Source organism: Python bivittatus, unplaced genomic scaffold (assembly GCF_059951505.1).
Source record: "Python bivittatus isolate LINGU-HERP-01145 unplaced genomic scaffold, Pbiv_v1 ctg000690_np1212, whole genome shotgun sequence".
Taxonomy (NCBI): Eukaryota; Metazoa; Chordata; class Lepidosauria; order Squamata; family Pythonidae; genus Python; species Python bivittatus.
The window spans coordinates 977,651-1,004,756 of NW_028277096.1; the positions used below are offsets into that span (position 1 = coordinate 977,651).

Sequence of the window (27,106 nt, forward strand, 5' to 3'; positions counted from 1 at the left end):
CCCTTCCAAGTAATTTCATAGACATCTATTGCAATTTGTTCTATAACTTAATTACAACACGTTCTGTCCATCTTGTCAGGCAATTGATCCATTTTATTAAGAAGCTTAATAGAGAGATATTCAAAAGTTTGCAATATAGATTTCAGCTCCATATCTTTATCTGCTCCATATTCTTTATCCTCTAGCTCCCTCTAGTGTCCAACCCTCAAGGTCTCCTCATGGTAAAAACAGCCAAAACATTCTTCTTATTGTAAAAAAGTCACAACAGTTGGACATTTTCTCACGAGAAAATATCTTCTAATTAATTCAAAGCTATAATTCCAAACCCCTCTGGCCTCTTAACCCATTGTTAACTTTCCAAAATCCATACACTAAGCATCCTTTTGCTGTATAATCCAAGAAATCATAGATTTTCAAAACTTTGAAAATCAAATTTACACCATTGTTCTCTAAGGAAGAAGAAACTCACCCAATGAATACAGCAAAACCTTGCCAGTCCAAAGGGTCTTAATCTCTCCAGTAAACAAACAAACAAAGAAACAAAATTAATAATCCAAATTCAAAAAATTGATTAAGAAATAAGGCTCAGTCGAGCTTAATGTCCATAAAAGGATGCTTTGCAAGTGTGAGCTTGATGAAATTCCACCTCCCAGCCTCTCCACTTATAAGCCAACTGCAAAACAAGAGTTTCCATGGTCTACTCACAAGTAGTGGCTGTCCAGAGTCATGTGGATAATCTCAACAATTTCTCCTTCTTCTGGAGAAATGTTGCCAGTTCGGATCCAGCATCCAGGCATGATTCCCCCACAAAGCTGTCCTGCCAATGAGCAGGACATCAGCTCACCGTGTAACTTGCAGGAAGTCTCTCTGCATTATGTTTCTCTTGATATAGATATATAATTAGTTCAGAACAGCACTTCACCACACACACATAATTGGTAGAGAACATTGTATCTTTAGATAGATAGATAGATAGATAGATAGATAGATAGATAGATAGATAGATAGATAGATAGATAGATTCTATCTCTTAAAGAATGGTGATCCTTTTTCAAAACTTCTGACTGGTTATTGTCAGAAATGCAGTATTTGAATATTCATATATTATATTTATTAAATGTGAATGTATATCCTTTTTATTTTGCTTTATTTTGTTTTTTCTCTGGTCCCACTCACTTCCTTCTTTTGTCCAAATATTTTTTTTCTTTTCCTGGCCATATCTACTTTTTGAATGTGATCCTTGTTCATCTCACGGCCCTTATGAACTAGAAGTTTTGAGAATTACAATCCCATACGAATGAGGCAAGGCAAGAGATGGATGAGGACGGGATGCAGTAGAGAATGACTGGAGTGCCTCTTCTTGTGCTCCCTAGCTGCATGAAGTACTAGCCAACTGATCATTTATTAACCCCACCTTTAATGATGCTCTTCAGCAGCTAGCCATGAGGACATTCACAGGTGCCCTTCACATGTATGGGATTATAACACCACACATTTTAAAGCTGCTGAGGTTGAGAAACACTGCTATAGGGTGTGGAGGTACCTAGTCAATTACAAGAAGTGCATTTTAAAACATTGCATCAGAGGGATTGCAACAAGAAAGATAGCTTTTGCACAGATTCTGCTGCTTCATGGTGATTTCAGTGTAATGGAGAGAGTCCAGGTCAGTGAATCCAGTACTAAGGACAGCAGCAGAGATGTTTATATTTTTTTCCTGCCTTGTGTGCACTGCCGATACATAAGCAACCCTAATCAATCAATCAGTCAATCAGCCAGTCAATCAGTCTGTTTCCTGGAACCAAAATATTGCTATAAACATGTCCTTTGATTATGCAGAATGCTCACGCTTATCTCCCTGGATTTGAGAAAAGTAATCTGGAACTTGATGTTACACTTTAAGGGATGGACTGTTGGGCTAATTAAATTTATTTATTTACTTGGTAGCCAGTTTTTATATTAAATATAGGGTCTAAAGGCCTAGGAATAAAATACAGGTGCATTTAAACTGTTGTAATTAAAACGGGTTAAACATACACATATGAGTTACCCTTTCTGGAAAAGCAATGCCGTTGTTTGCTAATAGAGGGAAATGCCTCTCCAGGCACTTTAAACTCAGGCAGGTTCATGGGGTAGACTGTGGTTTTCCAAACAACCTAGTCCCCAAACAATAATAGAGATCTATAGATATAGCTGATCAATTAATTGTGCGTCTGTCTGTCTTTAATCCACTCAATATTCATAGTTCCAGGACATCAAAGTCACTGAAATCTATTCTCCCTATAATCACCCTCTGCCTCACATAAAAGTACATTATGCAATTCCAACCATGGTATAATTATTATTGTGTCTAGATCAAGCATCAGATCTGAGCACCTTGGAATTTATCAAAGCTTAGAAAACTCCAGGAAAAACAGAAAATGCTGTCCCTTTTCATGTTTAAGACCCCTGCCCATTTTGCCTGTTGCTCATTCTGCCCACTGCAGCCCACATCCTTCCCCAAAAAATGATAAGGGCAGACCCCTGCCACCAAAAGGAGGTTCACCACTGTCAGAGATCAGCATAATTTTCTTCCTTTTAATCTGAATCGGTTTCAATGGAAGGATCTCAAGTTCTAGCATTACGGATTGGTGAGCGGATAAGATATACAGATACAAACCGCTACACTGTCACAAGCCCATGCATAACTTTTAATAAATCCCAATGTCATCACTTAGTAGGGTTTTATTTTAAAAGGGTGGCTGGGTAGAGTATTAGTACTCAATCCTGTTTGGCAGTCCCAGGTATCCCATAACACAGGAGAAGAGAAAACAGTCATGGTAGATTCTCAGGATTCAGTAACCTCTGAACTGGTGAGATAAATCTCACTCATCAGAAACAACATTCCCAGCTAATATAGAAGTCATTTGCTTCTGCGTGAACTTCTTACTCTCAGAAGTAGAACTCAGAAAGTGAAGTATTTCAACAGCTACTGCTGCTCCTTTTAAAACTTCACAGAACTTTTGAACTCCCTGCAAACCATTTGTTAAAGGCCTCTCCTTCATGCAGTTCAGACACTACTACTCATGTTGGTTCTTTTGTCTGCCTTCTTTCAGGGTTTTTTTTGCCTTCCTTGGGTATGGCTGAATTTGAGCCATGGCTTGAATGTGGAACTTGTGTAGTTAGAGACTTTGCTAAAAATGGAAAATCTGACCAGTACGTTGGGTGAGAATCCACAGCTGAGATCTTTTGGCCAAGGTATCTTTTGTTTTAATATAGTGTGGAAGGGAATGTTGCATTTAGGGAAAACATTCCCATAGCATCTCTAAGATGTTCTGTTGTGGTACTGATGAATAGAATATGTGTTTTTATCGTTTTTTAATATGTAGTTGTTTTTTATGTATTTATTCTTTTAATTAAGGGGGACGTGGTGGCACAGTGGCTTAATGATGCTGAAAGCTGCCGGCCAGAAATGGCTGACACTTCAGCGGTTCGAGCCCAGCCTTCACGCAGCAGAGTGAGCTCCTGCTTCCTCCCCCAGTTCCTGTCAACCTAACAGTTCAAAAACTTACGTGAGTAGATAAATGGGGACTGTCACCCCGGTGGGAGGAAAAATGCTGGTGGCGCCTTGCAAAAAGGAGTCGGGAGCAGTTGCCAGTAGCACGGAAGCTGCGCTCGCCCAAAAAAGGCGCGAAGCAACGGAAACCCCGCCTCCTGCGCTCGCCAGCTGGGCTCTGCTCTAGGAAGGAGGCACTGGCAAACCACTTCTGAAACACCTTGCCTTGAAAACTGCAAAAGGACTTGTCCAAAAAAAGCAGTCACTGCAGAGTCGGTAACGACTGAGTGCAGATTAAAAAAAAAAAATTCTTTTAATTGTTGTACGCTGCCCAGAGTCACCTTGTGTGAGATGGGCAGCTATATAAATACAGTAAATAAATAAATAATAAAGAAACATGCTTCTTCTGCTTTAGAGAGTTGGTGGCCAATAGTGGTGTTACAGCTACCAGCCACATTGCAGCTCAGATCATGATCTACCTATGGTAGAAGAACTATCTGTTTAAATTAGGATTACAGGGACAAAGGGTAGCATCATACTGGCTTTGATCATTGACCAAAGAACAAAAGGATATTAGGAGGCTGCTATGCCTGATCTCCAGGAAGAACATTACAATACAATAGGAGAGCAGTCAGGCCAACCTCCTCATCAGCTGGAGGAGCTTCTTTCCTTCTCAATTATCATGATGCCTAAAATGCAGTCAGTGTTAGAGACCAAAACTATTTTCAGGCTGCTGAGGAAGGAGCAGTTTATATATTTTTTGGTTTGGGCGGGAACGGCAATGATTGAGGAGCTGGATTTACACAAAACATTAAGCCTGGATTAACATAGCTCAATATCTACTTTGATATGGTATGTCAAAAGAAAGAAAAAGAAGGAAAGAAAGAAAGAGAGAGAGAGAGAGAAAGAAAGAAAGAAAGAAAGAAAGAAAGAAAGAAAGAAAGAAAGAAAGAAAGAAAGAAAGAAAGAAAGAAAGAAATCCCTGTATAATGCCTTTATAATATGGCCTGGTTCACATACATTATTGTGTATGTGGCATGTTAAATGACCCCAAACAATAAGTGTTAAAGTCTAGCATTGTCTGGAACAGATCCCTTTCTTTTTGCTTATTCTGTCTATTAGCAGCAAAGTAATATTACAGAAATGTTTTAAATATTGTGCTTACTGCTTCCACTGGTATTGATTTATTGTGCCCCCTCAGAAGGTTTGTCATTGCAACAGTGATAAAAACTCTTGAGGACTCACCATCTAGAGCTTGTCGTTATATTTGATAATGATATTATCAAGTTCAGATAGTAACTATATGAGAGAGTATATTTTAGCTTCCTGAACACATATTAAGAAGATAAAAAGAACCTTGCTGGTTCTATTTATTATATCATTTGCTTCTCACTCTAGCCAACCAGATGCCACCAAAATACCCAAAAGTAGGGCACAAGGCAATCATCTTTTCCTCTTCGTTTCACCCGTAGCTGTTATGCAAAGATATAATGACTAGTTCTGGAAGAAGCATATTGTCCTCACGATTATAACCACTGCTAAGGTGGTTCACGTAGGCTAAACGTTTGTTGCCTTTGTTGAAATTATAAGGATGAAAACTTTTCTAGAATGAAGACTGATTCTGATGATGGAGCAAAGGTTTCAACATATAAGGTTGAAATGCTGATCAGAAAAGATTTAGCAGAAGTGACTCACCATAAGGAACACCATAAGGAAACAAAGACGCAATCTCAGCGAATGGGAGCAACCGCTAGAAAGAAGACAAGGTAGTTTGCACCACTGAAACTCAGAAACAGCATTTAGGCCTGATAATTTAGTGAAGAAAAAGCAATACTGTGGGATAGGCAACAGGACACAAAAGGATCACTAAAAGGAAGAGGGGAAGAAACTTTACCCTGCAAAAAATGAAGGGAAGAAGTAGTGGATGACTTACAATAATGAAGAACCAAACAACTGTATACCAGCCAGACCTATTGGCAAATGAAGTATACTGCCTGCCAGAAGCAGAAATTAGGGATGTGAAAAGAACTTCCAAAACTGATCAAATCTACTGGCTACTATCCCATTCTGCTAACTCACATGAGGACAAATGATACTGCAAAGAACAGCTATATCAATATCACCATGGGCTTTGGAGTTCTAGGAAGGAAGGTGAAGACCCTGGTGCTCAACAGGTATATTTTATCCATTCTTCCAGTCCATAGAAGAGATCAGAAATGAAAACAGAAGAATAGAGCAAGTGAATAACTGATACACAAATTGTGTCAACAAAATAGGTTTACTCCAGGACTATAGACCAAGTCATCTAGATGAAGGACTGCTAGCACAAGATGAATAACACCCCAAAGAAGTGTTAAAAATGTGTTTATTAGGATTTAAAGTAAATTTTGTGTGGATTGGTGCTGGACCCTGTAGAGTAAGGACTTCAGATAAAAATCTGGGGACTGTAGAAAGGAGTGAAAATATTGTCATAATAACGCCTATTAAATCAGTCAGTGAAAAAATGGAACGTTGGATTAGAACAAGGAAGAGCCAGGTTTAGATCTGCCCTTGGTCATGGAAGCTCATCAGGTGATCTTGGGGCTGTTCTCTCTCAGTCCAACCTACCTCACAGGGTGGTTGTTCTAGGAAAAATTTGAGGAGGGAATATTGTGCACATCACATTGACCTTCTGAAGGAAATGAAGGATATAAAGGATATAAATCTCATAAATAAATTAAAACAATCTCTTAGTACAAGACGGCAAATATGATTTAATGGGTATAACAGAGACCTGGGCAGATGACCCCAATAATTGTAAAATAGCAGTTGAACTATACAGTTTGTTCAAGAGGAACAGATGCAATAGATAGGATGGAGGAGTTTACTGTCTTCACTCCTGCTCAGAAATCAGAGTGAATGGACTTAGTGATAATGGAGAGAATATCTGGGTTATCATAAGTGAAGAAACAAATAAAAAACATTACCATGGTTGATGTCCACTATCGCCCAACCAATGAAGGAGAAGATGTGGATAATGCCTTTGAAAAGCAAATTGTTGATCTTTCAAAGAAGTATGAAGTAGTAGTGATTGGGAATTTTAATTACCCCAACATCTGTTGGGAGACCAACTCTGCCAAGCACGCTCCTTCTAGCGGATGGGGTAAGGCACAAGAGAATCCGTTATGACTTAATACTAACTAATAGAGAAGACTTCATCCAGGAAATTGAAGCAGTAGAAACACAGGGGAAAAGTGATAATGTAATGCTAGAGTACTTGATCTGAAGGGAAACTAAAGTGGAGTATAGGCAAACATGTATTTTGCACATAAAAAAGCAGATTTTAGTCAACTCAGAACAATAACAAGCAGAATCCCATGGCAGCAGAAGCTAATGGGAAAAGGAGCTCAAGAAGTATGGGAAAGGCTGAGTTATGAATGATTTCTATGAGAAAAAAATGGAGGTCATCAGAAGAAGCCAATCTAGCTGTACAAAAGGCATAATGAAGATTAAAAACAGAAAAAGAACAGAGATAGGAATGGTTCCTCTTCACTGGGTGTGTTCAAGTGCAGGCTAGACAGCCATCTATCAGAGGCAGTTTAACCTGGATCTCTGTATTGGGCAGGAGATTGGATTTGATGGCCGAAATAGAGTTAGAACTCTATTATTTTATTATCTTATGATTCTATTCTATAATGCAGACACAAACATACATTGTGATCATCTAGAATGGTCTCTTTTCTCCTTCCCATTCATGGATTTTCTTGTTAATGCTTTTAATTAAGGATTTTTTAGGTCTCAGTGCTTTGTCTCTTCAGAACACTTTTCCTTTCTTATTGTTGAAAAGAAATGAAGGATGTGAGAAAGGTCTATCTATTGACAAATCTTTTCTCCTTTCATGAGCTTGTACTTAAGAACAATGCAAGGTTAATTTGCTGGCCGTTTCTGAAGAAGAAACATAACATCTGTAGGAACTGAGAGTGGCGAAGCAGCAGATGGGGAAGAAGTGCTTAACACTTTGCCCAAACACTGCCTATGTCCCTCTAAATTGCCACTGGATTAAAAAGACTCTATTTTTGAAGGGCCTGATGCCTATCTGGGACTGGGGACTCTAAATCTTGACCAGCCTGCTGAGGAGCTGGGAAACTTTAAAGGATTCTCAAAACATTGCCACTGTCCCCTCTAAAAGAAGAGGCCCTGTGTGAAGCAGGTAACAAAAGAGATTTCATGGGATTGGGCTGAGGAATGCAGACCCAGTGCCCCCAAACCCTGGAAGAACTGGAAGAACAGTAAGGCAAAGTTAGCAGGGAAAATCAGATTAGCTATCTGTCAGTCTTATGAGGTAGACCAGACAGGAAACATGACCAGATGAGCTAATTCTACTTTATTGTAAAGCTACATTAACAGAAGTCTGAAAGTAAAATTCTCCCCACCCCAACATCTCCTTTACAGTCTGACAAACTAGGAGGGTCTCTTCTGAGCCTCTTGCCCGGCCCACTATCCAGTTGCGGGCTATGCTGTCTCTTATCTGACCATTCCCTTGGCAGCATCTCTTTGCCTAGTCTCCCAAGGTCTTTCCCACATACTATTACACTATCTGAGAGATTGCTGATTTTTTTTCAATGCTGCTTGCTCAGTTTTGTATAGTTTTATATCTGGTCCAATTTTCTGTCTCCTTATTTTTGTCCATTTGCTCAGACAATTTACAGATTATTGGTGCAAGTTTTGATCTGCAGGTATCAGCCTCATATAACTTCTGTCAGTTAAACTACTGTCTCAAATCCTTTCTGGTTGCCTTTGTTGTGGCAGAATCATGTATTTTTCACATATATTTAAAAAATCCCCTCTCACCCCTGTGGGTAGTATGTGTCTTCCTCAGTGTCAGGCCCTCTACCAGAGGCCTGGGAGTTTGAGGGTTCTGCGCAGTATCTTAGCTGTTCCTAGCACTGCACTCTTCTGGACAGAAAGCTCTGAGGTTGTTCCTGGGATCTGTTGGACCCACTCTCCCAGCTTAGGAGTCACAGCCTCGAGTGCTTCTACCACCACTGGGACCACTACATCGATCACCACTGCTGTCTTCTGGTCCTGGTCTACTACCATGATGTCTGGTCAATTGGCCAGTACCTGCCTGTTCGTCTGGATCTGGAAGTCCCACAGGATCTTAGCCCTGTTATTCTCCACGACATTCTGTGGAATCTCCCATCTGGACTTGGGAGGGTCTAGCCCATACATTGTGCAGATGTTCCTGTACATAATGCCAGCTACTTGGTTCTGTTGTTCAGTGTATGCTGTTCCTGCCTGCATCTTACACTCTGGCACTCTGTGTGTGTGTGTGTGTGTGTGTGTGTGTGTGTGTGTATAAAATGTAGTTTTCTCTGGTCAAATATTCTGTTTGATTACTAAAGTAAACTTCACTGCATTAAATGAACAGTGAAGGGGCAAGTGGATTTCTCAACTTACTCTGAACTTTTCAACTTACATCTGGCAGCTAGCCAAAAGTAGTTAGGGCAGGTTTGATCTGGTTCTGAAGAATGTATATGTGACTGAATAAGCATGCCTACCTGTTCTTATAACCAGGCTAGTGAGCAGGCTTAATCAAGTAGGTAGGGATGGACAGCATATCTAAATAGAGTAGCTGAGGGCAGAACAGCTAGTAACGCTATAAGAGAGACACAGTTTATTAAGTCTTTCAATTGTCCGTTTTGTAAGAGGCTGATTTTGATCACTGATGAAGTAAATACGTCTGCAGACTGATTCTCTCAGGTTGTGTATTTGCAGGTCTTTGTATTTTCTCTTTCTATTCTGCTATATTATTGTTGGTCGCACAGTCAGCCAGATGTTTAGACTGGATTTGGCATTTTTATCCTCCTGTAGAGTCCTTCTCTATCTTTGCTTTCTTTTGCCACAGTCATTCTATTGGCCTGTTTTGTGGTCCCACCAGTTCTTGCTTGCAGGGAAATGGTATTTCTTGCAAATATTCCAGTGCACCATTGTTGCTACTTTGTCATGCCGTTGTTTGTAATCAGTCTGTGCAATCTTCCTGCAGCAGCTAACTAGTTGGTCCACTGTTTCTTCAGCTTCCTTGCAGAAGTGTCATTTGCTGACTGTTGCTGTCTTCTTGATTCTTGCTTTGTACACATTTGTTCTTAAGGCTTGGTCTTGTGCAGCCAGAATTAGCCCCTCTATCTCTTTTTTCAACTTTCCTGCTCTTAACCATTGCCAGGTCTTGTGTGTGTGTGTACTGGCCATGTAATACTTTACCTTGCCATACCTCTTTTCTATTCTTCATTTGGTCTTTCTTGTAGGCCAGTTTGGTCTCTTCAGTATTCAGTAAGCCTTCATGGTGCATTAGCTTCAGTGCATCTTCTTCACTGTCCTTAAAATATTCTTCCAATGACCTTTTTTCTTCTTCAACTGTCTGATGTACTTGCAACATTCCATGCCCACCTAAGCTCTTTGGTAAGTAGAGTCTGTCAACATTGCTGCATGGATGAGGGGCATGATTCACTGTCATTATTTTTCTGGTCTTCCTATCCAGGGCTTCTAGTTCTGCTTGAGTCCAGTCCACTATTCCAGCTGTATATCTAATGACTGGAATTGCCCAGGTGTTAATTACCTTGATGGTATTTCCACCACTGAGTTTGGACTTTAAGATCTTCTTTACTCTTCTGATGTATTCACTACTAACCTTCTTCTTGACTTCAATGTGCTTGATGTTGTCAGCTTGAAGGATACCCAGATATTTGTAGTGACTTTCTTCATCCAGACTCTTGACGTTATTTCCATGGGGCATCTTGATTCCTTCAGTTTCACACTATTTTTCCCCTGTTGATGTAAGGGTGGCACATTTGTCCAGTCCAAACTCCATTGCAATATCTTGGCTGTATATTCGGACAGTGTTGAACAGCGATTCGATTTCCAATCGTGTTTCTCCATACAGCTACAGATCTTTCATGTAAAGGAGGTGGGATGGCCTGGTAGATGTTTTTGATGTTTGATAGTCATAGCCTGACTTGTCCAGTACTGTTGACAGAGGAATCAATGCAATGACAAACAGTAGTGGTGATAGACAGTCTCCTTGAAAGATTCCTCTCTTGAGATTAACCTCTCCCAGTCTATCGCCATTGACCAGCAACTATGTCTTCAACTGTGCCATTAATCTTTGCACAAAGCTTCTGATGTTTTTACTGACTCCTGTTATTTCTAGGCACTTGATTATCCAATCATGTGGCAGGGAGTCAAATGCCTTCTTGTAATCAATCCAAGCTACATTCAGGTTGGTCTTCCTTCTCTTACAGTTTTCCAAAATTCATCTTGTCAATTAGGAGCTGATCTTTTATTCCTCTGCGGTTTGGGCATTTTCCTTTCTGCTCTGCTGGAAAGAGCTTGTTTTCAACTAGATGCTGTTGGACTGCATCAGCTACCACACTAGTTAGCAATTTGAAAGTTATTGGTAAGCAGGTAATTGGCTTGTAGTTGCCTGGTGCTGCCCCTTTTATTGGATCTTTCATTATCAGGTAGGTTTTGCCAGATGTTAACCAATCTTCAATTTTCCTTCCTTGCAGTATATTATTAAACTGCTTGGCAATGAGTGGGTGCAGACCAGTCAGATGTTTCAACCAAAACCCATGCAGTTCATCTTCACCTGGTGCTGACCAATCTTGATCTTCCTTGCCCTTTTCTTCTCCATTTCTGCTGTTATTACAAGTTCCTTCATTTCAGCTTCTTGTTTATTCTTACCTACCTCCTTTATCCAAGCTGCATTCTTGTTGTATTTCTTTGGGTTTTCCTATAGCTGTGCCCAGAATTGCACTGTTTCTTTTTTGTCAGGTGCTGACTGGTTCATTACAGTCTCTCCATTGATGGATTGGTCGAAACGCTTCTGATTCTACTGAAATTGGAGATTCTGCCTATAGTGTGCAATTCGAGCTTCGTATTTGCTGATCTTCTTGGCTATGACTGTTATTTGCTGCTTTAGTATTTCCAGTGCTTCCTTGTCTTCCTTGTTTCTAGGTGATATTTCTTGATCAGGTATTCTTTGGTCTTGTTCTTCAGCTTCTTTCATCTGTTTTAGCTTGCTTACATCTGATCTTAGCATGCTGATCTTATTTTCCAATGTAATCTAGTCTTCCATTTTGGTGGTGCGCTGTTTGGCTTTTTTTCTTGTCTGTTGATTTTGCACCCAAGGTATTCAGTTATAACTGCAGCTGTGCTGTACATTAGTTGGTTTGTTTCTTGCAGTGAGCTGGTCCTTATATTTGATATTACAGCATTGGCACCTTTTAATACATGTGCTGTTTATTTGTAACAAGCTTCAATGCTAGCAACCTTATTCTGGTTTTTTTTTTTTTTTTTGGTGCTATTCTAGATGCTCAGTTATTCTTTGTTTCAGTTCCTCTTGTTTTTCAGTTAGAGGGCTTTGCTCTTTCCGAGGAGAAGGCAGAGGAGAGGGTGCCTGGTTTGGGAATGAAATGGTTCAATAGCAATGCTGGCTTCCTCTACTACTGACTCCCCCTGGTTTGCCTCTACAGTCTGAGCTACTACTGGCAAGACTTCGATTTCTTTGCCCTGGGTAGACCTCTACAGTTCTTCCAATTCTACTTCTGTGAATACTTTATTTCATATTATAAATCAACATTGATCTGCTAGCCTCTGTTCTGTTATTTCTGATGCTGGATGTTGTTCTTTCCAGAACTGGTGCATTCTTTTCAGATAGGTGTTCGAGATCCTGGACATCTGGTGACAAGTGGGCTACAGGACTCAGGACTGCTGGCTCAGAAACCAGGGCCAGCAGCTGCAGGACAACTGGAAGAAAAGTTATTTACCTGTTGCAAATATACACAAACTGAAAATAAAGAAATAATGATCTGCATTATTATTGTTATTGTTATTACACTAGTTAAAAAATGGACAACTAGAGCCAATAATTTAAAAGTTTATTCTAGGAAAGGGGATTCTGTCTTCTACCCCATCCATATTCCAGGTGAGGGGGCAACTCCTCATTTAAGAACAGGTAGTGGCAGCATAACTACCTGCCCCATACAAACTTTTCTCTTGAGAGAATTGCCACATTCAGAGAGATTCAGGTAGACAGATTGGAAATCTCAGGGAGTGGTCTAGCAGGCTGCTGGTACTGTTGGTAGCAGGCAACTCTCCATCTTCTCTGTGGAGCCACCCAAACATTTTCGGCTATAATTGGTTTTTCAAATCTGTGTACAGATTTGAAATGCTATTTGCCAGGGAAAACTGCTTGGACAGGCAGTTTCTGAGTGGGAACTAATTCAGTGGGGAAAAATTAAGATACCTATCCCTATTGCACATCAGTTTCCATTTCCTCACCACTTGCTTGTGAAAAGCTTTTTCTAAAATAGGGGGGAAAACAAATTAACTTCACACATACTGTATATGTGTATGGTCTTACAAATGTTCCAGGTTCTTACTTGGAATTGGTTTTCTAGTTTAATCAGCCAGCCATATCTAGTTTAGAAGCAAGCTTCATGGATGACTCAAAGGGAGGGCAGGGCGTACCAGAAATAGGTGTTCAAGCAAGCAAAATGAAGCAGCAATTCAGGCCAGAATCTGGAAATGGCAGGCTAGACTTCAGCACCATGGACAGAGGTCAAAGGAACTGAATGCGGGCTGAGGTAGGCAAACGATGCGGTGCTGAAACTAAGGCAGGAAGCGCAGCAACAGGTGATTTCATTGCAACGAGGAGTTGCAAGTTTCTTTTCATCAGGGTCCTTGTTGATTTATGTACTCCATGATATTTCTTAGTGACTATTGCAGTAAATATATAAGTTGTATAAAGGGAAAGTGGGGGATCCTTGCAGAAGGCCAAGATGTGGCTGGAGCAAAGAAAGGGACAGCTTATACATCACTGTGATGACGAGTCCCTTTACCGCAGTTTTTGATGGATGGTGTCAGGGCAAGATAAAGCATGCAAGAAAGCAAAATAGACAGGGAAGGAAACTATGCATGGGGGTGTGGAGGGGAGTATTGCTCTGAGAGATAAAGCCAAGAAAAATGTGAATGAAGGACCCAGGGTGAGAAAGGAGATGTCTTTCAGAAACACTGGGTAGGTTTATGCAAAGGAGACTCTTCCTCTTCTTTTCACTTATCTTTCCACTCTTGTCTCTATAGCTGGACCTCTTGGGTTTCCCTCAGTACCCTAATCCCTTCTAAACCCTGAATTGCATCCTCCATTTCTCAACTCAGTGTCCTGCCTTTCCATCCTTGGCAGTCTCTCTCCTGGCATCTGTCTGGCTCCTTTTAGTGCTGCACTGAAATTCCTGATAAAAGCTTGCCCCCTTCACACTAGCATCTTCTAATTGATCTGACACCTCTTTCTTTCTTTCTTTCTTTCTTTCTTTTTTCTCCTCCACTCCCACGCCATCCTTGAGCACTTTGCCTTATTCAGACGGTATGCCTCAGGCTGGCATCTTGTGTTTGCATGAGACAAAGCACCTCATTTTTATAAACACTTTAGAAATAATATTATTCCAGCTCAAGTGTCACAACTGTCCCCATCCACCACTCCACCCAACTTCAAATAACCTGAGATGTTGGATTCATTATAGGAGGTCATCAGACTTGACTGATGAGCAGAAACGTGAGACCTAGTATGGGTGGTAAGATCTTATAAGAGATCTAGACTGGGGCAGTTGCAGGGAAGTTGTGAATGCATTATTCTGTTGCAGAGGAAAAGTGGCTGGGTTGTTGGAGTAGGAGGGATAGGAATCTGGAAGCATTCTATGAGAGTGATCTAAGAATGCAAATGCAGAATTGTAGGAGTGTTTTAAAAGAGGCGGGGAGCCAATGCAACCTTATCCTAAAGCCTTGGGATTTATGTCCCACCCAACCAGTTTTAAACTGGGATGATATTTTGCAGCTGGAGAGGGAGGGAGGGAGGGAGGGAGGGAGAGAAAGAGAAGGAGGAGAAGGAAGGAAGGAAGGAAGGAAGGAAGGAAGGAAGGAAGGAAGGAAGGAAGGAAGGAAACAAGCTAGAGGGTTGCTGCTTTTGCTGCAGAAGAGCTCAACCCTGAGAGGCTAGTATGATAAGGAGACAGTGTAATTTTTGCCCACTACCATCGTAGGCAGGGGAAGACAAGGGCGGGCAGGCGGAGGTGTGACACAGCTCACAGGCGTGAAAGTCGTCCAGACGCATCACCTCCAAGGGAAGCAATGGGGACACCTCAGGGAGGGGGTTCATGCTGAGACTAAGGATGGCGGATGGAGGCTAAAAAGCAGACGCGGGGCTATGTGCAGGTGGAAGGGAGCCTCTCCCCCGTCGCCAGGCAATAGAGGCTGCGCTTGCAGGAAGCCTCCAGTTCGGTAGATTCCGAGCTGAGCCAGCGCCCGTGTGAGCTGGGGAGGGGAGCTCGGGAAGGGGGGGATGAGCCGGGGATGCTGGACCTTGGCAGGGGGAGGCCGGGCCGATCTGGTCCAAGCCAGCCAGCCAGCCAGGCGAGGGTGTCCCCCCTCCTCCTTCAATGCCAGCCGCGGCGGCGTGGGCGGACGTGCGGGGTGGTCTCCTTCTCCTTCCCCCTCGGTGGAGCGCTGGCTCTTCCCCGGCGCTGGCACTAGGGGTCCCCCAGCCCCATCCTTCCTGTGCGGCGGCGGCGGCGGCGGCGGCGGCGGCGGCTGCTTGCGGGTCTGGAAGGAGGAGGGGGGGAGGAGGAGGAGGAGGAGGGAATGGGGGCCCCGGTTGGTATTTAGCGCCTCCCTCCTCCCCCGGAAGCGGAGGGGAAAGGAGGAGGAGGTGGCGGTGGGTGGTGGGGAGGGCATCCCGAGCCCTGCGGCCGGAGGGGCCCGGGAGGAGGGCGGGAGGAGGGCGGGCGGGAGGAGGGCAGGCAAGAAGGAAGGGAGGACGGACGGGAGGGCGGTGGGAAGCGGGCGGGCGGGAAGCGGGCTGCCGGGCCGGGCAGCAAGGGGGGAGCCTGGTGGTGGCGGTGGCGGCGGAGGCGGAGGCGGCGGCGGCGGCGGCAGGCGGCGGAGGTGATGGCGGCCAAGTCGGACGGCAGCGGCTTCTCGCAGCTGCACAACCTGGACGACCTCCCGCACCATCATCCGCACCACGCCGCCGCAGCCGCCAGCGCGGCCGGCCCGGGCGGCTGTGGCGGCGCGGGGGACGAGGCCGGGGGCAGCAGCTCCATGCACATCTGCCATTGCTGCAACACGTCATCGTGCTATTGGGGCTGCCGGAGCGCCTGCCTACGGAGCCTGCTGGGCCGGGCCGGGGGGTCGGCCTCGGGGGCCCCGGGAGGCGGCACCGACCCGCTGGAACCGGCCGACGGGCAGCCGCCCTCGCCCTCGGCGGCGGTCGTGGCGCTGGCGGTGGAGCGGCCGTGGCTGGACTGTCTGTGGATCGTGCTGGCGCTGCTGGTGCTGTTGGGCGATGTGGGCACCGACCTCTGGCTGGCCCTGGACCACTACGGCCGGCGGGACTACCTGTGGTGCGGCCTGACTCTGGCCTTCGTCCTCCTGCCTTCTGTCCTGGTGCAGATCCTCAGCTTCCGATGGTTCGTGCAAGACTACACCGGCGGAGGCCTGGGGGCCGTGCAGGGCCTCACCAGCCGCGGCCCTCCCATGATGGGCTCGGTCGGAGGGGGCCGTCGGGCTGGCCCGGGACACCACGCCGCTCCCCCCGGCGCACAGCGCCTCTGCAGGCTTTCCGTCTGGATCTGGCAGACTGTTATCCACCTGCTGCAGATGGGACAGGTCTGGAGGTAAGGTGGGGGGCGGGGGGCAGCGGGAGCGAGAAACGGGGCAGGGGGGCTGCCTCCGAGGGGGGAGCGGGTAGGGAGGTCTACGGCCCTGGCGCGCCCCAGGCGGCGGAAGGGTGACCTCCAAGGCTGACTGAGCACACTCAAGTAATGCATGGCTGCTGGAAAGGTGCAAGGCCCCCATCCCCAATTTGCAATGAAGAATTGTATGTGTGGCTGCCTGGTGGGGAGATCTCCCCTTTTCTGGATTCTGCGCTCCTATTTCCGTACAGAGATTTTGCAGAGGGAGGGGGAGATCAGAGGCAGGCAAATCGTTCCAGATGCCCCGTGAGGGAGGAGGATTCTTAAGAGAGCGGCACCCTCTCTCCAACCTCCAGAAAGACTTAATGCATATGCAGGAATGGCCGGGGAGGGGAAGACGAAGAACGCTTCCAGTCTCCCAAATCTCAGGCAGAGCTAGGAAATCTCATATTCTTATTCAAAAGCTTATGCCAAGTGACGTAAGGGAATGCTCAGTTGCGTGAAGCACAGAGCCAGCCACTGAGGCCAGGACAGGATTGCTCTTAAAATTTGGTATGTTGGGGGAGCAACATTACATGTGTATGCATGCAGATACGTGCTTTCTGTACACACATGGAAGAAACAGAACAGTTTTTCCCAGTCTGGAGCTCTTTGGATTTGTTGGACTTCATCCCCCATAATTCCCAGAGAATTTGGATTTACTGGCTAATCTCTCTCTCTCTCTCTCTCTCTCTCTCTCTGATATAATCCAATAGTCTGGGTTAGGGAGTCTCAAATAGAGAGGAATAACTTGTAGTCACCTCCAAGAATGCAGTTGTGTTGTCCCTATTTTGGCAAAGGAAGCACACACACACACACACACACACCAGCCAACAGGATGCAGCAGAAAAAAGGGTGCTTTCGAAGCAACCCATCTTGAAGATGTTTGCCCAGCCTGATCTTGCCTACCCTCCTAGGAAACTAAGATCACCTCTCAAAATGGACCACTGCAGTTGGGACACTTCAAGAAGAAACAGTGTTATGCTCTTGTATAGTCTTTTTGGCTCTTGAAATATTTTCCATCCCCCTACAAAGTCTGAAGTCACCCCCTCAAAGAAAGCCTGTGGACAGAATGGCCTTAAACTATTATGGAGAAAAGCTCCAATCTGGAATAACTGAGATGCTCAAAGGCATTGCCAAAAAAGAAATCACAACACTGAGATATTTGGCCAAGGATTACATTTTAGTGAGAAATGATCCTCTGGTTATCCTCTAAAATAGATTTGGTTCATCTGATACCTTCCAGATGTGCTGAACTCTCCTTCAGGTTAGAGTACTTTTCTCTAGCCTGATATATCCAGATGTTTTGGTTCACCACCTACTTCATTCTAAAATTACCTTCTTAGTTGGCTTTGTTCTGCTAAGATAACCATGAGGTAGAAAATCTGAATGTTCTCCAGACTCTGGGATGAGAAGATAGCATTGAATGAAATGCATTAAGAGAACATAACCTTAAACTCTTTATAGTTGAGAAACAAAAACATCAACATCTTACATTTCTTCCTTAGGTGATCTAGGAAGATCTCCTAGGATTACATCTCATAGGACAATAATCTTTAACTCTGAATCACCTTTAACAGAAATATTATCTTTTCAACTTGTAGACTTGCATGGTGCCAGTGCTGATGTCAACTGAGATAAGACGGAGACCCAGTGGCGTAGCATTCTCCAGACTGGTGTCCTCCAGATATGTTGGGAGTGGAACTGCCATGATTTCCAGGAGTTGCAATCCCAACATACATGGAAGGCTGGAGAGGTTACACATTAGATTGAGCTGTTGAAAATCAATCATCCTAGAGTATGTGGGAAAAAAGCAATTTCTCTTTTTCCTGCTCTATCAAGAAGGCACTATGGAGATGAGATGCCATGCAAACTTCCTTCCTTGAGAGTAAGTCCCATTGAACACAATCTGATTTGTATTTGCTGAATAAATGATGCAGTAATTAGGGATGCAAAGGGGACGATTTTTCGCTCCAGAGGACAACAATTCTAGACCTCAATACTGGAGGACAGGGAGAGAAAGAGATAGTGTAGAAAGGTGTTTGCACTTCTAAAAATAAAAATGAAGAGCAATAAGCGGAGTGGTGGTAGGGGCAGTCTTCCTCAAAAGGATCCTTAAAACCTGAGGTGGCTAGATTAATCCTCTGTCCTAACATAGGGCCAAGTGAAGGGGAAAAGCAGTTACCTCCACAATACATGGATAACAAAGTAGAGCCACTGATGAACTTGTTTCCCCAAAGCAGTATTGTTTAATGACAGAGGGAGTATCTTTTCACCTGCTATACACATAAGACTGGCAAGAAAGGAATGGTTTTAGGGTTGGGTCAAATATGCAAGATTTATTTATCACTTTCCCAGTGCCTATCAGATGATGGTCAGGTTGTTCTTACAGGATAACTGTCCTGTATAAATGGATGAGAGATATCATGGATATGGCATTAGACTCCCTCCTCCCTTCCCTTCCACCCGCACGGCTTGGCTTCCTTAAGGTATAGTATTGGAAAGAAGGCTGATGCCCTTGCCTGGCAGAGGGGGAGCTCTAGAATAACTCTGGTTTCTTTTTCAAGAAAGGAACTCTGGGAAAAGATGCAGAAGGTGTCCTGGAGAGACCTTTGCTAAGAGAGGAAACCTTTGCAGGAAAAAGGCGGCTAGAAGAGCCCTTAGCTGCCTCTGAGCCTGCTTGATTTGCATGCATGTGCACCTATAAGCACGCACACGTGTGCATAGATGGATACATGGGGTTTTGCAAAAAGGGTCACAGCAGGATACCAAGATGAATGAGTATTTTTCTTAAGTTGTTGTGAAGCCATCAAAGTGCACAAGATGCCTCGGGGATGGCATCAATCCAAAGAGTGGATTGGCTTATGTAAGCTAATCAAACAGGATAAAATAAAGTTTGGGAGATGAAAGGATTTGAAATCCCCTTTTGAAGATGGAAATGTGTGTGTGTGTGTGCATGTGCACGTGGCCATGTACATGTATGAAAAGGTATGTTTATTTCTGTGAAATTAGCAACTGGAATAAACTGGATCTTTGCAATGTGATGGGAGTAGTGGTTGTGAGGGGCTAGAAATTAAATGGAGTGTGAAGAGATATATTCACTTAATGATTACCCTTTTCAGGGAAATCATGAGGGTAAAATAAGTCAAGTGGGGTTAAACTGCACATGGGCTGGATCAGTTTTCTACCTCTGAAGTTGGGGAGGGGGAAAAGGCATCACTCTGATGAAAGATGATGTTCAGATGAGCTGGAAGGGTTAAAGCAGTTCCTGAGGAATTTGGTTTGAACCAATTTAAAATGGAGGCAACCTATTTGAGAGGCTGGGGGTGAAGCCAGCTTGATGCTGGTGGGAAAAAACATTCAAGGAAAAAATTGAGATACACAGGAAAGATCAGGGAGGGGGGAATGAGGGGAGGAAAGTACCCGCCTAAGCATGTGTGGGTAGCTTGTATGAAACTGCAACCTGGGAAATACGCCGGTGAAGTCATACACTGCAACAGAATAAATTTCTTGCTTTTTCAAAATGTCATTTGCACCGCTTTATGGCAGGCAGTCTCCGCTCTCTGTCTCTCTCGCATGTTCTAGCATAGAACAAGATGTATGCAAACAGGGCAAGGTTGTAACAAGAGATTTCAGTTTTGCCTGTACCATGAAAGATGGATTTGTGCCCAAATCGTTTCTCTCCCTCCTTCCCTTATACACCCAAGTATCAACCATATAAGCTGAGACAGCTGTTGGAGGAAAATACATGTGTGCCTGGCAGTTTACCCATCTCTTTTGGCAGCTGTGTACTGAGATGGGAATTAGAGTATATTTTCTAGGGGGTGGGGAATTCTTATACTCACTCTACCACCAAATAAAAATCGCTGACATCCTGGAAGAAGCCAAATCATTGGGAAAAGTGGTCTTGGGATGGAAAGAAGCAACTGATTGTATTTGAAAAATAAGATTGTACAAGTCTTATTCTGCCAAGACAGAAGAAAGGTAGGGTCTCACTTATTCCTTGCTCATCTCTGAAGCTCTAAATGTTCCTTGCAGCCAAGTGGAATCTACCAAGGAAAAGGCTTTGCCAAATGTTTCTCTCTATAATGAGGATTTGTATTTAAAATTGGGGTATGTTGAACATTTCCTTAAGGGTTAGGACAAGAACATTTGTTTGGGGGCCTCATGCAGCAGTCAAGTCTATTGAACAAATACTTAATCACCAACAATCTTTGGGGGTGTCTTTTCATATATTCTGCTTAAAAAGAAAAAAAAAAACACTGTTCCTCCTGCTGCTATGGCCGTCATTTGAATTACTCCTGAATGCTATGGTGGGACTAATCCAGAAAGACAGCATGCCAGCAGCTGAATTATTGCTTGTTGGACTGGTGAAATGTTTACGTTTGGAAGGATTTATTGGAAGGGGGAACTGACTCACTGTAAAATGGCCCATATCAAGTTGGCTTCCCTTCATAAGAATGGACATGGATGTGGATGTTATAGTAATACATTTATGGAATATGTCCTCTGGTCTGTAAAATTTTTGAAAAGGAATCATTTAAAAGAAACAAACAAACAAAAAAATGAAGCATGTGATAGTGGCCCAACTAGGTGGCAGCATCTAGCTGACCATGACTGATCTCAAAAAACTAAGCAGAGTAAGACCTTGTTAGTACTCGGATGGGAAACCACCAAACAATACCAGGCCTGTAGACAAGATGGGGAAGTTGAAAAAATGTCTTGGAATAAAATAGTGGCAAACCATTTCTGTACTGTTGCCACAAAAAATTAATTGGACACATCTATTTAGTTCCCAGGGTCGAGTTAGCTCAAAAGTGACCTTACTTAAATGATGTTAGATATACTAATGGAACCTTCCAATTTGACTTTGGTTTATTTATTGGTTTGGCAAATGCAAACAAAAAAAAAATAGAATGGTACTAAAAATATTTTCCATTATCTGACACTGATAAATTTAATTGTATGAGGCCATTTTCAAGGAAAGGCATGGGGAAGAGAAAGATGGCTTTGCACAACATGCCATAAAAGGCTAAAGTTAGGTTGGATAGTTTGTATTTCAATATATTTTGGGAAACTCAGCTATTGTTTTACAATGCTGTGTGAAGCAGGCCGTCATGTTAAGTCATAATAAGGTTTATTTAGGTATAAAATGCGAATACAGCATTTGTGAGTGTGAAATACAACTGAATATTTCTCACTACAGTTGAAGCATTGTGACTGCTTACTTTTGGCAAGTCATTTCATTTGGAGTGGGGTGGACACATTTATGCAAATGAAAAGATCTTGGCTAGAGTGTCTGGAGAAATTTGAAAATAATTACATTTTATTTTATGAAACTTATCCCTGACTGGATAAAGTGATTTTTCATTGTTTTATCAACTGCTTGATATAGTTAAAGTTCTTTTTTAAGGTTCTGGAAATACAAGCATATTTCACCAATTTTAGGTAACTGCAGATATCTTTATGCAGTAGAATCTGGAACCCTTACAATACATCACCTACTGATTATGGGAACAATTTTTTGTATATGTATAGAAAGACCCTGGTGCTGGGGAAGATCGAAGGCAAAAGGAGAATGTCACCTTGCCGACAAAGATCCGCGTAGTCAAAGCTATGGTTTTCCCAGTAGTAATGTACGGCTGTGAAAGCTGAACCATAAAGAAGGCTGAGCGCCGAAGAATTGATGCCTTTGAACTGTGGTGCTGGAGAAGACTCTTAAGAGTCCCCTGGACTGCTAGGAGGCCAACCCAGTCAATCTTAAAGGAAATCAACCCTGATTGCTCATTGGAAGGATCGATAATGAAGCTCAAGCTCAGATACTTTGGTCACCTAATGCGAAGAGAGATCTCTTTGGAGAAGACCCTGATGCTGGGAAAGATTGAAGGCAAAAGGAGAAGAGGACGGCAGAGGATGAGATGGTTAGATAGCATCACTGAAGCAATGAGCATGAAACTGAGCCAACTCAGGGAGGCAGTGAAGGACAGGAAGGCCTGGCGCAATATGGTTCATGGGGTCACGAAGAGTCAGACACGACTTGACGACTGAACAACAAGCATGAGCACCAACATCTGGACAACTACTAGATGACAGCAAAGATTAGGGTGTTCTGTATCTCTGGTAATCCTAGCCAATAAGAGTCAGGAATGGGATACTGAATGATGCTGTAATCCCGGTGTGTCTGAGATATGCAACAACTTGGCACTTTGTCCATCAGTCTCCTTATTGGAAGAGTCCAGTTGACTTTGGATGAATAGATGGAAAGGGACAGCTGAGAGGCAAGATGTCAACCTCGGCTCATGATGATCCTAATGAATTTGATGGACTTTAGTTTCCTTCTATCCCTATGATTCTATCATTTTGCTGCAATCCTGAGGACATGTTTTGGTCACCAGCAGCTGTTTCAAATAACCACGTGCAAGTTTTTGCAGTTTTGTGTCCTGCTCCCCAGAGGCAAATGGAAATTTCCCTTAGTAAAGAGGGTTTTACAAAGGGTAGGGGGCAGGAATGTGCAGTTCCTACATTCCATATAATCCTTCTTAAAAATGATGACACAAATGTTATGCTATTTTATTAAAGATTAGACCATAGATATATCAAGCTGAGGCTTGTACTGTATACATTGACTGAAAAAGTGTTTTAGATAGCTTTCCCATGAAATCCTAGGAACTGAATTTTGGATCATTTGCATAGATTTCAGCTTCTTTATCAGTGAGCTACAGCCAATTCCAAATATAGGAAGTTACCTTACTTTGAATCAAATCATTGGCCCAATAACATAGTGTTGTATACAGTATGTGGTGCTTCCTTAGGCTGATAGTCTCCAAATATGTTGGGCTGTAACTTCCATCATTTCCAGGGAACATGAACATAGGGATGTGGTTCAAAACTTTGCAAGACACCACATGAGTGAAGATCAGTCCAAGTAGTGCTCAAATTGAAGTCTTTCCTGGCCTGAACTGGAAATGCTACTAACTGAATCTGGGATCTTTTCCTTACAAACACATGTTCAACTACAGAGCTATGACTAAAATTCTTGACTCAACCTGGTTCTACTTTTGAAAAAGAAATTTTCTGCTTTTCCATGTTGGAATTTCTTTTTTTTTAATCCTATACAGTAGTGGAATACTCTGAAGATTGGTGGCCTATCTTACTTGTGTACCTGTTTCAAGTGTTTTTCAAAAATGGATAGGAGGCACCCATCAAGACAATTCAGGCATTTTAAGAATGAGTGCTCTGAAGTCTAAACAAAGATGGAATTATAAGGGGTCACAAGGGAAATTCTATTTACTTTTTCTGGATCATGAACTAATTGGGACATCTGCTTCTTGCTTATTGACACATACTTATTGAGACCAAAGGCTCTTTGGATATTCATCACCCCTATGAAGGTTCCCCAGACTAACAGAAATAGAAGGAAGAAGTTACTGCAGAATTAAGACAGCACTGTGGCCAATCACATGAAGTGAAACAAAGCAAGAAGGTGTGTGCGTGGGTGTATGTGTGCTATTTTGAGTCCTGTTGATACATAGATGGTAACTTGGGGAGCAGCTTTGTCAGCATATTTTCCAAAGGAATTAGGTTTCAAGGGTCTTTGAAGGAGCAGGGCCACTGACTGCTGGATGAGTCAAGTCATTTTCCTGTCTGATGCAGGCAAAATATGTCTCCCCCTTCTGCTTGGACCAATTCCATTACAAAAATTGATCAACACAATTTTTACTTCAACATGGGAAAGCAATCTCCACTAAATCTAAAGGAAGGAGGTTAGCTTGGAGTACCCAGAGCAGGTGGTGTGGCAGGATTACTCAGTTCTCCAGGGCATCACCACCATCACACTCTGCCCAGTGTTTGCCCCCTGGTGCAGTGCTTCATTTCTGTCTTAGCTGTAGAGCCAGCCTTGTTCAGCAGTAAAACATGGCAAGCTGGAATGGCCAAGGGGGCCTAGCTAGATCAAAATGAAGTAGATATGCTGAAGCAGAACTAGAAAAATTAAGGACAAACTGGCAGACAACTTACTTACCAGGCAAAGTTAAGCTGTCTTAAGGTTCAGCCAGGACAGCAGAAGGTAGAAGAGCATGAATTGGTTCTTCTAGTAAAGGAGTTCAAACAGGAAGACATTGACTGGCCTGTCAGCAGCCTTTCTCTACTTCCTTTTTAGCAGGCTGCTGGGAAGCTGGAGCCAAAGATACAGAAATGATCAAGGAGATGTAGGTTCTGAATTCTGCTTTTAGAGGAGGGTCATATTCAGCTTACTAAGGTAAAGGATGGCCAGCTGCCACCACAAAACTGTATGAGTGGCCTGAGAGTTTGAGAGTTTTGTTTGATACTGGTGTTTGGCCTATTCAAAGATTCATAGTAACATTTTTAGGTGCTTCGGTATCAGCATGATAAGAAATTATACTCTCAATTGCTGGCAGTCATGGACCAAAATTCAGCTGGGTGGTTATAGTAGCTTTGCGTCTTGGGACTGGAGCAAAGGGACTTGGGACCACATACAACTTTAGGGACTTGGATTGCCCACCTTTGATATGAAAGATGAGTGTAACAGTATCTTATGAGCACTGGAGGAGAGTAATAAGGAGTAGTGTTTTGGGCTTTGTGTGGTCTCTATTGCCAGTCTCCATTTATTTGCACAAAGGTGAACATGTCACATATTGGACAGTTAAGGATGAGGCAAAAAGCTTCTTTGTTTCTTTCTTGACTATTACTTTTGGTTAAGCTGTAACCACAAGTAGGTTAGTGGGTTGTAATCTGCTTCCTGAAAAATGTAAAAAGTTTAGCTAGGAACCAAGGTTATATAATGTAATCCTTGTGGGAGATGGATGGCAGTATGGCACATCTGGAATTACAGGGGTTCCTAGCTGTCACTCTGGTGCAAACACTGGAAACAATCATGCAAGTTCATGTTGAAATGCTGTAAAAATTTTATACGCACACACCTTGTGTGCTCAAATACAGTTTCAAGTTGAAATCAGGATCATGTGTTGGGCCTCTTTGATTTTCTTACCAGCTATTTACATGCAGGAGTAAATAATTTATCTATGCTTTCAAATGTGGGCAAGCAGAAACTTGTACAGTTATTCTAGTTGCCTTTTCCCATAAATTGTTTCTTCCTTGCTGACAGATGTTTAGAAAGACTTATAAACTGTAATAGTATCTTTCCGGGCAGTGCAATATTAACTTGTGGAACTCCTTGTTACAAGAAGTTTATGGCCACACATATGGGCTTAAAGTGGGAGCAGTTATGATGATTAAATGAACCTTCAGGTTCTGAGGCAATGTACCTCTGAACAGAGGAGCACTGCTTGGCTTCAAACCCAAAAGGTGTGCCTCTCAGTAACGATGAGGTGCTGCACTTTCACTCTGATTCAGCAGAAGTCTTCCAATGTAGGATTAGATTGCAAATAGCTTACAGGTTTTTAGGCAGATAAGATTATAATGTATCTGTACGTTATACAGTATCCCATTCCACCTGTAGACTTTTTTGCACCTCTGCCTTTACAAGTTTGCTTTCTGATCCAGTAATGTTCATGATATATGGAAATGTACAGATATCAATATAAAAAGTTGCATTATGAAAATTCAAATTCTGCATGATTTACACACAGATGAAGAAGATCTGAAGCATAGATATGGCATAAAATATATTATGGATGTAATGTTCTTAAAGAACCATGGAGTCAATATTAACTAATCTAAGGCACTGTATAGGAGAACATGTTTTCTAAGGAACAAAGCAGAGCCTAGTCTCCTCATGATTTTAGAGATAATAATCAGCCCTTTCAACTGGGCCTGAGTATAAATTTGAAGCCAGTGTAGATGAATCAGGATCAGTACAATGTGCTTTCTGTCAGTAATCCTTGTCGATTGATGACCTGTAACAATTTGTGTTAGCTGAAGCCCTCAAACTCCCTACAAGAACAACACTGCAAAAGACATATTGCAGTAGTCCAGTTGAGAGATACTCAATTTGGAGATGTCCATTTGTTCTGGTGGGTGAAGAAGAAAGTGTAAAAGTTGTCTTATATGGCTAAATCAAAATGATGGTTGATGGTTATAATGGGAAGGGGGGAAAATGAATGAAACATTATGAAAGGTTTATAAAATGGATTTGAAGAGGGTGAATAAGGAAAAGTGATTCATTCTTAAAATGGGATAGCATATACTTAAAATGTTGCTATAGCAGAACCAAATAAATATTTGTTCCCACTTCAAATCATTAACAAATATTTTCATAACTAAACATTATGACAGAGGTATAAAATTTTCCTATGCGGTATTTAGCATTTTTATTCATTCTTGTGTAAATTTTAATAGTGTATCAATGGACCAAGTAAGATACATAATTAAACTGTAGGACTGCCAACAGTATGAATTGCTTTGGAAAATAATTAGGTTTCTTGGCCAGCTAGTTATATATGGATGGCTACTAGCCATGACTGGCAAAAGTGCAGCCTTCATGTTGAGAGATTTTGGAGCTCTGACTGCCAGATGTTAATGATTAATAGGACAGTTGTCACTATCTGCACTTCCTATGAACTTTTGCTTGAATTTTGCCTGCCATTCTTGGAGACAGAATTCTGAGTTGAGTGGACTACTAGTTTGGCATGAAGAAGTCTTTTTTAGAAGCTGATTAGGTCTACGCAAAGAATTTGGAGAAGCAACCACAGAACCCACCTGAATACTGTTTTTGTGTAGAGACTTTTGAATTCTCTGTGTGGCTGCTTTAAGGCCTTTTCTGATCTTCTGAGCCTACAGGTGTGTACATAGGAGACATTTCCACTGGGACTGTTGCCACAGCAAAGTGACTGCA

The 27,106-nt window shown here is 42.7% G+C and overlaps 1 protein-coding gene and 1 long non-coding RNA gene across 2 annotated transcripts in view; one reads left to right on the forward strand and one right to left on the reverse strand.

Moving 5' to 3' along the window:
• LOC148214355 (uncharacterized) overlaps positions 1-3,560 on the reverse strand; it is a 169,086-nt gene extending 165,526 nt beyond the window's left edge. Inside the window, exon 1 of the long non-coding RNA XR_015798193.1 lies at positions 3,549-3,560. This is a non-coding gene — a long non-coding RNA (uncharacterized LOC148214355). The remainder of the gene's footprint in view (positions 1-3,548) is intronic.
• An 11,948-nt stretch (positions 3,561-15,508) lies between these two features.
• XKR6 (XK related 6) overlaps positions 15,509-27,106 on the forward strand; it is a 154,185-nt gene continuing 142,587 nt past the window's right edge. Inside the window, exon 1 of the mRNA XM_088152353.1 lies at positions 15,509-16,236. Coding sequence (XP_088008479.1) covers positions 15,509-16,236 — 728 coding nt within the window. The remainder of the gene's footprint in view (positions 16,237-27,106) is intronic.